Below are 13,542 nucleotides of genomic sequence, written 5' to 3' on the forward strand. Positions count from 1 at the left end.
CCTTCTATATAATCCAAATAGTAAATAATGTCTCTGTAGAGTAATAAATGCTTAACTTAGATTTTTAGAAAGTATATACTGTACAATACTAAAATCATCTTTGGTCCCCAAAATAAGGAAATTACAAATTTACATTTGTTTTTGTTGTACAAAGTGTTTCAGATAGTATTTTTTAAATTACTACTCTCTTTGAATTCTACCCTGAAAGCTGTGCTAAGCTCAAGTCATGATGTAAGTAATAAATAATGACATACTGTTCTCAGCTCAAGAAAACGTATTTCACAAGTAAAAGCACTCAAGGTCATTCAGGTCTACGATACTACATGGTGAAGTGTTACACTGGATTAAAAGTATAACTGCATCATTCTGCATTTGTCATTCCAGCTAAAAGATAACAAAAGCTTTTCATTATCTCACTCCAGAAAAAGCTCAGTGAAGTTATCCTTTTTCTAGGTAAGGAAAGGTGTAAGGATTTGAAAGACACCAAATTCATACGCTTGCAGAGGCACGAGAGCTCCCACACCTCTGAAAAACCAGGATCAGCACAGGGAGCATGAGAGGAACGGGGCATTATCTTACACACAACGCAAACTCAAACGATGGGCTCCTAATTAAAAGCCTTCGCTGTGCACCACCTAACTTCTGTTTCTTGATCTCAGGTGAGGGGTCCACTCTAAAAGCATGGATCTTCTGGAAGACAATATTCTGTATTTGAGTAGGAGGCTTGAGTTTTTTTGGTGCAGGTGTTTTTTTGGTTGGTCAGGTTTGGATTTTTTTTTTTTTTTTTTTTTTTTTTTTACAATCTTTATACAAACAGCTTTAATGCCAGTTTACAATTCCAGTCTAGATATGCTTGTGCTACTTTTAAAGAGACTCTTTTAATAATTGACAATATCTACAAACTCTCCTTGCAAACTTTGCCAATACTAGGCAGAGTGCTGAAAAACAGCAGGGCTATAACAACTGCACGGGCAATGACAAACTCCGCTATTTCATACCACACTGAACATGGAACCATCATCTGCTTTTCATGAAATGCATAGTAATGCTGGTGAGGCACCACCTCAATGAACTGTCTATTTTCTATGCTCTAGACCCAACGCTATAGGTTGGCTATGTGGTTTGATCTTTTTTTAAACTGGCATTCCCTTTGGCATTCAATTTCTATGAAGCACATTAAAATATTACTATAACAACTGGTAAACCATTACTTGTTAAGAAAATGCAAGTTTTCTTTAACCTCATTAGTAATTCTTTCTGAATTTTAATCTCCATCTTAGCCACTAAGGTGAAATGCACTGTAGACATCAGTAAACTAAAAATGAAAAGGCACCAATTTTGTCACTTTTTTTTTTTTTTAACCACACACATCAGAATAATTCTCTGTTGCTCAATTCAAACACTGCAGCCTTCGGTTCACACCTCTCACTACCCCAGTTCCCTCCGGAATTAAAAACGCCCAGGCACTTCTATTGATCTTCTGTTTGGAATAACCTGGTTTTCATCTTTAAAAGTGACCTATTGCAATGTATTGCCGTTTGTTCTTAAGACTCTAGTTAACTGCATTCATACACTTAAGAGCACAGCTACATAAGAACACTATACAAAAACTGTTCAACTCAAATGTGAGATAAATTCAGGCATACGTGGCATACAGTCCTGCTAATTTCAGAGATTTCATCGACTTATGCCAGAAAGCAATTCAGCTCTAGAGATCTCCTCCCCTACAGATTTCCTTCATGTAACATGCAGGCATGCATATGCCAAATAATGGCTTACACAGATAAAAACATCAATCAAAAAAAACAGAAAAATAGCAAGGGACATCCTCCTATTCAACATTAGGATATTGTCTAACTGATTACTGCAGAATTCAAGTTTTAAGTAGAGAAAATATCCTTCTCCTCACTGTAAGTACAATTAAAATAAGAAGACTTCAATTAGGTAAAACTATTTCTAAACAGATCAATACAACCATATTATCCTTCAATTATCTAAATCATTTTCCAATGAAATATTAGAGAAAAAAATTGCAGAAACACTCAATTAAAAAAAATAAAAAAGTTTTACCTACTACCAACAGTTTTAATTTTAGAAGACAAACAACCCTCCAAAAAGGAAAATATTTATCTTGAATGAATCACAATGTTGCAGCTTTAGAAACATTTTATAAGCACATCATAATTTTTTGCTAGTTCTTGCTTACCCAAGGCTTCTCAGAAAGGTTGAACCTTAAAAAAAAAAAAAAAACAAAACACAAACCAAACCAAACAAAACCCCAACAGTAACCAAAAGAAAAAAGCCATGACTGGAATGCAAGTGTATTGGATGACAACCCCTTCTTTCTCTACTCTGCACCTCAACGCCCTCTTCTCCACCCTGCCTCCCAAGCATCTTTCTTTTCCCATTTCAGAATGAAAACCAGAACGTATCCCAACATTAGCAGAAAACCACATACTTGCACTGATGCATTATGGTGACCATTCAGTAAACATGCTAACTTTGTGCAGGTTCACATCTGTCCCAGGCCATGCATGAACCAAATATGGCAATTTCAGAGTAACCCACAGGGCAACTACCTCACTGCTATATCCAGCAAGCAGAACCGCACAATGGTTGTCCATTCCAGCTGTGTAAGTGCACCAACAGTGAAACGGCAGGACATCTTGCAGATAAGAATTGAGCTGCACTGCTGAGGCTGCATGAGGTGGATACAGAGAGTTTGTTGGACAGGATACATGGCTGAAGTTATTGCTATTTGCCCCTCACTTCCTTTTCACGTGTATTAAATTTAATTCTGGTGGATTTCTTTCTTGTATTAACCAAGCAATGTAGTGCTGGTCTTAGTGTTTACGATAGACAAAGAAACAGTGGCAGAACATGTCTATTCAGAGCTTGCACTTGGGAGAGGGAAGGAAAGTACTGTGCAGTTAAATCCAAAACAGTAACATACTGCAAAACATATATATGTTATATATTATATAAGATATATAATATACATATATATATGTGGACGTCTTAAACAGATCTTGCTTTTGAATGACCAATATTTACTGCCCTACAACAGCTTCTGACTCAATGCATCTCTGCACATACGCAGGGCTGGGCATTCTTTGCCACCATCTGATCTTCCTTTTCTTCCTTAAATAAAGAAAAAAAACCCTTTATTCCATGAGGGAGTTAAGCACTTCTTTTCCCTTTGCAGTCCCATTTGAATGTTGCTTTCATGCATCCAGACGCTGAATCTCAGGGCGATGGTCTACTTCTCTGGATTCTGTCCGAGCACGTATGTAGTCACTGGTCTGCCGACTACTTTGTTGTCTGCTGTTCATTCGCCACTTTTTAATAGCTAAGTATGTGTTCACAGCATACACTGCCATTGCCAAGAAACCAAATATCTACAAGAAGTAGAAAGAATTGTCAAAGACAATTTTTGAAAACAAGAACAATAGTAGTTTCACAACAAATTCCTCAGAAACTTCATTTTCTACTTTATTTGCACTGACAAATCATCATGGCCTGCAAAATTGGTGTTTTTCTTCAATGAACTAGAGAATCTGTGAGAGTAACTAAGATCAATGATCCCAGAAAACAAAGTGTCTACAAACATGACAATTAAATCCTGCAATGCAGCTTCAATGGAAGAACCTCTTGTAAAGAGGAATACAGCTCTTCATCCAACAGTTCATTCCTCAGGACACACATAATAATGAATGACTGACAAGAGAACAGATGACTAGTCCAGACCATCAACCTGGAGAAGGAGATAATTTGCAGTTCTTCCTGTACGCTTCTGCAGAACTGTTGTGTGATTTTCAAGGTCCAGGAATTTTTTTTTTATTTTATTTAAAAAAAAAAAAAGGTTGCCAGCTCAAGCACAAAATTAATTTGCTTGAGCTTACCGTCCTAGATTTAAAATCTCCAAGTAAAGTTCTACTCACTCCATAGAACAAAAATGATCTGTAGTGAGCAAGAAGAATTCGGTAAACTATGTGTAAGCAGCTCTAGTTTCTTGTGAATTTTCAGCTCTATCTTTTCCGTAGTCTTGCAATATAGAGCAGTATCATCTAAGCTAGCTCTAGAGAAAGCAGCAAGGCTGCAAGCCATTTTTCTGTTTGTTCTTGCCTTAAGACAAAGAACTCAAAGGATGTCGATAATTTTAATTCAGAATTAGCATATAGCCAACTGTAAAACTACAAGTAAACTGCAATGGCAAAGGCAACAGGAGTATTCAATGAACACGAGGGAAGAGTTAATCTTAGTTTTAACAGAAGATAAGATGAACATATAAAGAAGTTCAAATTCTTACCACAGCAGCAATTTCTGCTCCAGTTTTATGGTTTAAAGCAGCAAGTACTACAGAGGCAATGAAAAAGAAGAAAGTGCTGAGTCCAGTGTTGACCAGATCCTAAAAAAATAAATTCATTAGCATTACTAAACAATGATTCTTTGCTTGCTTTTATTAGAAGTGATGAAATAGAAGAAGGTTAGAACACGAACTAGAGCAATACTTTCCCACTTTTTATGCAGTTTGTCACTTACCCAAAAGAAGGCAAAGATTATTACCCAGGAAACGTAGCATGTGTGCCTGTTAGTCTGTGAACTGAAGTCAGACGGCATGTACACATAAAGCACCAGTGCAGATTCTGGATGTGCTACGTCGATTTCTACTGGGTTTATTCAGAAAGTACTGTCAGACACCAATGAGTAAAGCTGCTCTACCTCAGCTGACACTGAAGTAACCCAAATATCCAGCTTTAGCACTCCAGGAACCCCTTGTTCTCTTTCACATGACAAGAGTGCTCCATGCACTGCCCGGGTAACAGTCAACGATTTTTCTACAAATTCTTTGAGGCCTACATTGTAGAAAACTGCACATCCTATGCTATTTTATAACAGCTGCCTGTATCATGAGAATACATGAGAGATTTTTGTGTATTTATTGCATAAAATTGGTATTTCAAGCAGACATTTTAAAACATACGCACAGCAACACCCCAGGGACACCTACATCCATGGAAAATTCTTGCTTTGCTCCAAGCACAGAAAGTGACAGGCAGCATGCAATTCAGTTACACATACACTGTGTGTCACTTAGTGTTGAGATGATTTCACTGCCGTGCCTTACAAGCAGCAGGGTCATTAATGTACCATGGGAACATCAGGAAGAATTCTGAATGGCAGCTATTAGCACAAGAATAATTACATCAATACAAGACTACCTGATCAGACTCGAAGCTCAAAAAAAATTCAAGAGTTGGGAGTTTAAAATAATAGAAGAAAAAGTGATAGATTCATTAGGGGCTAGCTGTTCAGTATGTTACTTGCGGCACCTTTTACAATTTTTTTAAAACATTCTACATGTATGTACACTGACCTGTACATACACTACAGAGATGCAGGAAATAACAGACTGTCACGATGACTGAACGAATTGGTGAAGTCAGGGAGTAAGGAGGGCTGAGGAGGAATCAGGGAACGGCAGTTCAGCACAAACATCCTGAAGGAACAGGAAATCAGGGAAAGGTGAAGACTACCAGAGTCAAAAGGGTTGGAAAGAAAACCTGTATACAACTTTGCTGTGCAACTTACAGTTCTGAGTTAAAGAAAAAAAAAATAACACACTGAACATGCCAACTCCCACCATTAAAAAAATCCCATCAGCACTCTTTAATTAGAATTCAAGGACAGATTTGTTCTACTCGACTCTCTTCTTTCACATGCAAGTCAGGCTCGCTTCCTCTTCCTGCTCCTCCACTTACAACAAGCATCATTTTATTTTTTTATTGTTTTTTCCCCCCCAAAGTACATCTTGTAAAGTGTAGTAAGAAGTCAGGCTTAGAAAACTGAAGATATAAATCTAAACTTATTCCCTGGGTATGAATCCCATAACTATATTCCAGCTACATAGCAAAAAGACTTTTAAAGAGACCACTGTCATCCAGTCACTCCCAAAACACGTTTTTCTAGGCATGATTTGGGAATGCTTTAGAAAGTAATTGTAAAAACTGAAAGTTTCTGGCACTGTGTTATTCACGGGGAAAACTATTTTGAGGGTACTGACTGAGCAACAGCTGGTTATCAAAGTGAAGGTACCTGGGGATAAACTGTGTGATGTATTGCTGTGGCCTGACCCTCATCTAAAGGGGGACTTTCCCAAGAAATCCGAGAGGCTTCCATTGCTCATCGCTATTTCCACCCACGCGTTCAGATTTCATGAGCCCAGTAAGACCCAAACTATCTTACCAAATAGTAAGGAAACAAAAGCAAATTGCAGTCTCAGAAACTCCTACCATCTTTTCACCTGCCAGTGTATAACTAGAGAGATACTTCACATTTCCGTTCAAGCTCACTGAGATAAATGTTATCCAGCACTTATGGCAAGAAACACTAGATTTTTATTAAAATAAGCTATTGCAATTTTAATTATATAATTTCTTGCCTTGCAGGGATGAATTAAGAAATAGAGATATTAGAAAATAAATGGCATTTCATTATTTATCCAAGTACCCTCCTCTCCAACTCCAAATTTAGCAGCTCAAACCTTTCTTCCAGGGTTGCCAACAAGAGCTGTGGTTCTCATCTGCACAAACCCTTTTTCACTAGAGGGAAAAATCTCACTATATATGACAACAGAGACAGACTCAACAGTATTCAACATTTTCATCAAGTCTCTAGAGTAAACATACGTATGTCATGAAGAATGCTGAAACTAAATACTGAGGAGAGGGGCAGCTATGCTCTTGAATAACTGAAAAAAAAAAAAACCCAAAACTTTAGTTCAACCCAAAGTAGGGTTACGTATTTTACTACCAGAGTTCATTTGCCACCTACAGGAATGACCTGCAGAATGAAGACAAAATCCTAGAAGAAATAACTCAGAAGAACTTAGTAATTACAGTAGGTAAGCATCTCAACATGTGATGCCATGACAAAAAAAAAAAAGAGAAAAAGCACTTATACATTCCTCTGGACATGTGGACACGATAGGTGTAAGGCGGTAATCTTACCTTTGCAAGGGACACTGGAATGCTGCATCCTGTTCCGGTATCCACATTTTTAAAAGTATGTTGAAAAATTGGACAGGGTACAGAGAAGAGCCACAGAAGTTATTTGAAAGGAGGAGAAAATTTCTCACAGTATGAATCAAAGAACCTAAACTGCTTTGAATATTAAAATGATTGAGCTGTGTACATGAAGACTCCAGTGCTCAAATAATCAAAAAATACTAGCTGTTTTAAAAGTTTAGCATAGAAAAGCACAACAAAGTTAACAGTATAACAAAATCAGTAGCTGCAAAGTTAGGACAAAAGTCATATTCAAAATAAAGTAAGCTTATTTAAAGGGAGCTAACCATCAGAACAAACAACCAAAGATGTGCTTATTATTCCACCTTTTCATTTCTTACAATCCAGATTATGTTTTTTCAGACACATTTTGTAATTCCTTAATACCATAGACTAAGTAGATGACATATGCTACTCCATGATTTATGGGGTCAGATGGGCTTATTAATTAATCCTGCTGATGTTTGATCCTGTTTGAATCTGTCAGCTTGATCATCTTGCCAAAGGAGAACAGCATAAGCAAGATAGCTAGATCTACCCACAACATGACAGACATTACCATCTATCTCCATGCTACAAATTTACTTGGCGGCTTCTTGTAAGAAGTCTGAGATACTGCAGAATATGAAATACTGCTGAAGTTAGACTGCTGGTGCCATTGCCATGATTTTTCCAGGAAACCAAAGAAATAAGTGAGTTAGAAACTTTGTCATCACTGGCATTTTATTTTATTGTACTCTTTACAAAGAATATCAAATTTCTCCTTGCAAAAAATCAAATAATTCAAATCTAAAGACTTGATTCTATCTTGAGGCTCCAATTTAGTCATTTCTGCAATTCTATTCTCCCTGATTAGGTAAAAACCTTTTAATGCAATTAATAATTGATTCACATAGATACAGTAAGGCTAGTTTCTTAAAAAGCTAAAAATAACACAATCTTTCATAGCCACAGATCAGATTGTTTGGAGCTTAAGGGGCAATGACACTTATCAATAACATTGTCATACAACGGTAACATCAGACACAAATATTGGTGGAAGTTTTTAATCCAAAATTTAGATTTGGGGTTTTTTAATCTTTCTGCTCTAGAGTTTTGGAAGAAGTTAGAGTAGAAACAAAAGAGAATGAACTACAGCAAGAATTCAAGCAGTAAAGGACACACCCTAAAATAATGTAGCTTTTTTCCACGTAAGAGAAAATGAATAATCGTGACAATAAAAAGAATAAACTAATTGAAAAAAGATGAGCCGTTTCAAATCTGGCCATGTTGTAGCTGAAGTTCTTGCTATTATATTTATAGACAAAGTAAAAACCACATCACACAGATAGAAGAATTTCTGCTGAAATTAGAGCAACCTCATGAGACAGTATGCTGTGCCATAAAATACTGTACAAAGCTGCCATCCATAACAGAGAACAAAATCTATGAGCTGAGTCAAATCTACTCTAGGCTGCTGCTGCTCCCTTTCTCCCTTACAAAATGATTTAAAAATTAAAGACTCACTTCTGGTCACTTGCTAGTTATTCAAAAGTCATTCTGTTCAGTCATCAACAGTCCTATTAGTCCAAAGGAGACTATCCAAGGACACAGTTTGTTACTGCCATCACCAGCTATCTGTCCCACTCAGAAGGAGCATAAGGCAGAGGAGGCATCTTAACTTGGGGATGAAGATGGGTTTATGACAAAACAGCATTTTACACTAAAATAGATGGGATGAGGCTTTTGTTCTGCTGATTCTGCTGTAAAGGTGGGAAACTCTAGAAAAGGCAAGTGGACAGCATCCTACAGTCTTTTGGTTTTAAGTAACTTATATAAATAAAAATATGACATTTAAACTGGTGGTTGTTTTTGTCATTTGCTTTCTGAGATCCAAGCGTTTGCATGTAGATAGAGTTTAACATAGGTAAATGAATGTAATCTGGAAAAGAAGCGTGCACATTTCAACAGCTTGTGACAAAAGGCAACAGAAGTCACAGCCTGCTGCTCTCCAGGTTATTTTCCACAAAATAGAGCACTCAAAGTAATATTTCCTTTAAGCTCTGTTTGGGTTTTGGTAGTTTGCTTTTCAGTTGGCAGAGGAGGGGAGGGAGAAGTGTGGTTATTGATTTTTTTATATTTTTTTTAATTTTTTGTACAATGCCCCTAATTTTTCCTCCAACCAGTACTTTACTGGCAAGGTTGGGGCACTTTTCCCCTTCTATATGAAGCTATCAAATTGAAGTTTACAAACACACCAGTCAGTCCTCTAAACCAAGCACCTCTAGTCAAGCTCCCATAATTTTACTCTATAATCATATTGTTAAAGATTGTAACAAGCATTTTGCACCACACACAGGGCTGACATCCCCTGGGTCCCACCTCACCTGCAGCAGCCCCCAAGGGGCTCTAGCAATAACCTCCAGCTGCTCCTGGTTCAGGTGCTTCGATCCTGATGCAGGCATCTGGCACTTGCTGGAAATCAGTTCTAATTCCAGTATCTCAAGCAAAATATGTAAAAAAAAAACCCCTGAATTAACAGAAGTGACTTTCAAAAACTTTAGTCAGCCCTGTGAAAGGTCAGGGACAAGCTATGATTTTTGAAGAAATGGAAGAAGTGGCTTCGATATCAAGATTCATATGATTTTATTCTCATTTCTAACTATTCTTGAGTTGGACTACAAGCTCTGTTAGATATAGTAACTCTGCTGTAAATGACAAAACACATTCCTGAAGGAATGCTTCTACAATCCCCATTTCATTTTGGTTTCTTGAAGATCACCTGCCCATTTCCCTCTCAGTTCTCTCTTAGCAGCTCCTCACTGCTTTCCCTGCACATTTGCCTGCCCCATGCACACAAACAGGACCAGCTGTTACCATCACAAAACAACAGATCCTACTAAAAACAACTACAAAACCATGTAATATTTCTTGTATTTCAAATTTGTGCTTATATTTCTTGCAAGAATAATGCAGCATTGTTTACACTATGCTGCACCAAATGAGAACCATCCACAAAGAACACTAACCCAGAGAAAATTAATTCTGACAGTTCTATGAAAAATTCATTTTCATCCTTAATAGGTATTGCTACTTTGACAGCAGTAAACATAAAAGCGAAGGATGACTTGATTTCTCATTCAACAGCTAAGCAAGCCAAAAAAACCCAAGATGTTTTTTCAAAACAGAAAGGGAAAAAATAAATAAATTTAAAAAAAAGAAATCAAGATTGTCCTGTGAAGGCCTTTGAACTACAGCTTTGTAATTACACCCATCAGAGCCAAGGTTGGCCTAAGACAGTTTGTCATTCTGGCACCGCATCAAATTTCCTCCCAACTACTTAAGTGTCAGTTACTTGCACACAAGGTTTCATCTCTGCAACAACTGAAAAAGAAAAAAAACAAACCCAACCCCACAAAGATGATGAAATAAGTGTTCAGGCAGCACAAAATACAACCACTGATCTGCGTCTTCAAAGAGACACACCTGACTCCTCAAGTTCCCTCCCTTTAGCAGCACTTCCCTGGGACCCAGTTCAGGCTAACGAGCCCAGCAGAACTCTAATTAGTTTGTGCTGTGCTCAGTTCTGTGCCTCATCTGCTCGAGGCTGAAAAACTCTGTATTCAGAACTAAGCCCACACAAAACACACTACCAGAGCTCCAGTGGATGTTTAAAAAAAATTAAAAATCAGTGGTAAAAGTCTATTGGAAGATTTATTGGGTTTTTTTTCCTACACAAACATAAATAGTCCATTCTACTGGCTGATTATGCAATTATTTACGTCTGTAATGATTCGGATTTCATTATACAAATTCTCATCCAAGAGACACTGCCAAATTCCAATATTCTCAGCTGTTTGCCACCACTTCTCCCCCTTCCCAAGTCATCTCAGTTCTCAGCCCTGAAAAACAGGTACTGCAGCATTAGGGTGGATCCCCCCTGCAGTGACAGTGTCAGAAAGCCTGGCAAACGACAGGCAAATTCACCAGAACACAGAAGCTACACCTTAACTGCCCTACCCGGTCCCTACTTCTAGAGGGCCATGTCATCCACACGGTTTGGCTGCAAGACCTTAAGCTCTTGCTATAGATCACGAGACTCAGATAATGAATTTTTTAAAAAAAAAAAGGATAATTTAGCCAAACACAAAATTATAGCAAACATTCAGTTATTAGTTAACTCTGAGAATAAACATTTCAAATCATCAGCTCATCAGTTAAGCAGGATGTGGGGTGCTCTCCATTCCCCTACGCCCCTTGCAAGTCTCCTTGCAGAATAGGTTCCCTTTGAGCTGTGAAGCATAAAGGCAATGGAAATTTCCATTGACAGGTTCCTCAGCTTTTGCGTTTTTGCATAATATCGATAGTGCTGCACAACCCAGACAAGGGACTGTTCTTTCATCTACCATTAGCAGACCTGCCTCTCTTCAACACACCCAAGCAAGGTTCTTTTCTGGCCTCACCATCTCCTCTCAGGAAAATAAGAAAGTGGTTGGCAAGTTTCTAAATAGGGTCAAAACAAAGCTCTTTTCTGCAAATGACTAAAAATACATATTAAAAAATATTTAGTAAATTTGCAGTTGTGTTATTTGCTAGTATATACTGATCCACGTTTTCATTCCAACCAGAGATAGTGGACATCAGACAACAGCCACAATGCATTAGAAAGAAATCTAATTTTAATAAAGTACTAAAGGAGACAATTCTGTGTTGGACAATAGCAGCTGATGGCCTGGTATTTTCTAATATGTAGGATCATTTGAAAGTAAATGGTTTTCCTAGTTTGTGTGAGTACCATGTTTAAAGAAAAACTTCTTCCTAAATTTAAGACTATGAAAATCTTTCAAGCACAGTAACAGCCTCTTCTCACCCAGCTTCTAAAAGCAAAGCTTGAGACTTTTCACAAGGGAAATACCCATTATAAAGTCATACTTTTTTTTTTTTAAGTGACTTCCTCCTAAAGCATTCAGGAGTGTGAAAGTCTGTTACTCAGAAAGCAACCCCTCTGATAACTGTGTCATATACAGAGACTGCAAAATTATCAAAATAACCATCAAAACACAGGAAAGTACTAAATACGGAAAGAGGCAGATAATGTATGAATATATCTCTAAACTGTAAAGAATAAAATGCTAAAAAAGCCAAAAAAATCCCACCACAACTCTACATTCTTAAATTTCCTACTAACTTTGCCAGAGTAATCTCCCATACGTGTTTTATCGGCAGTCTTTGATCTCCCACTCTGTCCATGCAACATCAGACCACAGCTATCTGAATAATGCAGATACTCCCAAGTGCCTTGAGGAAGGATGGTCTCATCATTTAATGGAAGTCAGAAGCTTCCAGTTCTTTTCTCACTTCTGTTAGAGATCTTTGGTATACCAATGGGAGAAGCATTTCATCTTCAGTACATAACTAAAAGAACGAGACTTGTGAGATCATGGCAATTTACTTCTACCTCTCTTGAGTTTGGCAATATGAACTAAAGCAAAAGCATTTGCAGCATATTCCATTTACCCTTCAGGCTGAGCTCCGACTATGTCACCTTGCTCCATGCTGTTTAGGTAGGGGGTTCAGGTTCAGAGTGTGACCATTGCCCTAAAAATCAAAATGCTTAACTTCTAAAACAACAAACAAACAAAACCAAAACCTCCCCATCCACAATTGGTTGGATTTTTAAGCTCTCTTTTCTCTGAAGATCTCTAACAGAGTGCTATGCAGAGACAAGTAACACTGCACTCAGTCAAAGCAGCAATTCTTGTCCCTCAAGTACTGTAAGGAGTCAGAGTGGCTGAGAGGACCTACCAGATAGGCACTGGTATCTACTGCTTTGACAGGAAAGGCAGAGAGCTGCATTTAGGCTTCTGTACTTATGTATGTTCAACACATTGTGAAAGCACTCTGGTAGGCAGTAAAAGCGTGCCACAGGCCTCAACAACAGAACAAGAGGCAGAGACATATAGACGTAGGAGTATGGAAGTCATTTAACTGCCTCTTCCACAGACAACTTCAGCTCAGTCGTGGGGACATACCACTCTGTGCTGTCTTGATAAAAAGTCGTGGCCAAGCTTACTTTGAACATAAGCTGGATCTAGTATTCCCTGTGAAACCACTTGCATCACACCAGCAAAACCATCATGTATTTTGTGTGACACCGATGCACTTACACACTTTTTACCATGCTCTTGTACATCCTACTCGCATGCACAGAACTGTGCAGTATGAAAAGATGGGCTTTGATTGCTGGTATCAGCTGTCGGGCTGTTGTGATGCTCATTAAACAACCAAGCTGGCAACAGAAACAGAGACTACCTTCTCTCTGCAGCTGCTGCTTTTCAGCTTCCCATGAAGATCAATGGTGACAATACTGGCAGAATGGACACAAGGAGCAAAGGCAAGGACAATCCATTGACATTCCAGTGGTTCCACTGGTTTTGTTTTGCAAGCCACCTGGATCTCCCCCACCCACAGCTACCAGTCACAGTTCTCAGTCCCT

General features: G+C 38.1%; 1 protein-coding gene across 1 annotated transcript in view; it reads right to left on the reverse strand.

Moving 5' to 3' along the window:
* Window positions 1-762: 762 nt before the first annotated feature.
* Window positions 763-13,542, reverse strand: part of CMTM4 (CKLF like MARVEL transmembrane domain containing 4) — a 33,749-nt gene continuing 20,969 nt past the window's right edge. Inside the window, exons 3-4 of the mRNA XM_074582898.1 lie at window positions 4,310-4,408; window positions 763-3,398 (exon numbers count right to left, since the gene is read on the reverse strand). Of these exons, the coding sequence (XP_074438999.1) occupies window positions 3,225-3,398; window positions 4,310-4,408 (273 nt within the window). The 3' untranslated portion in view covers window positions 763-3,224. The remainder of the gene's footprint in view (window positions 3,399-4,309; window positions 4,409-13,542) is intronic.

The sequence above is a fragment of the Larus michahellis genome, chromosome 4 (genome assembly GCF_964199755.1).
Source record: "Larus michahellis chromosome 4, bLarMic1.1, whole genome shotgun sequence".
NCBI lineage: Eukaryota > Metazoa > Chordata > Aves > Charadriiformes > Laridae > Larus > Larus michahellis.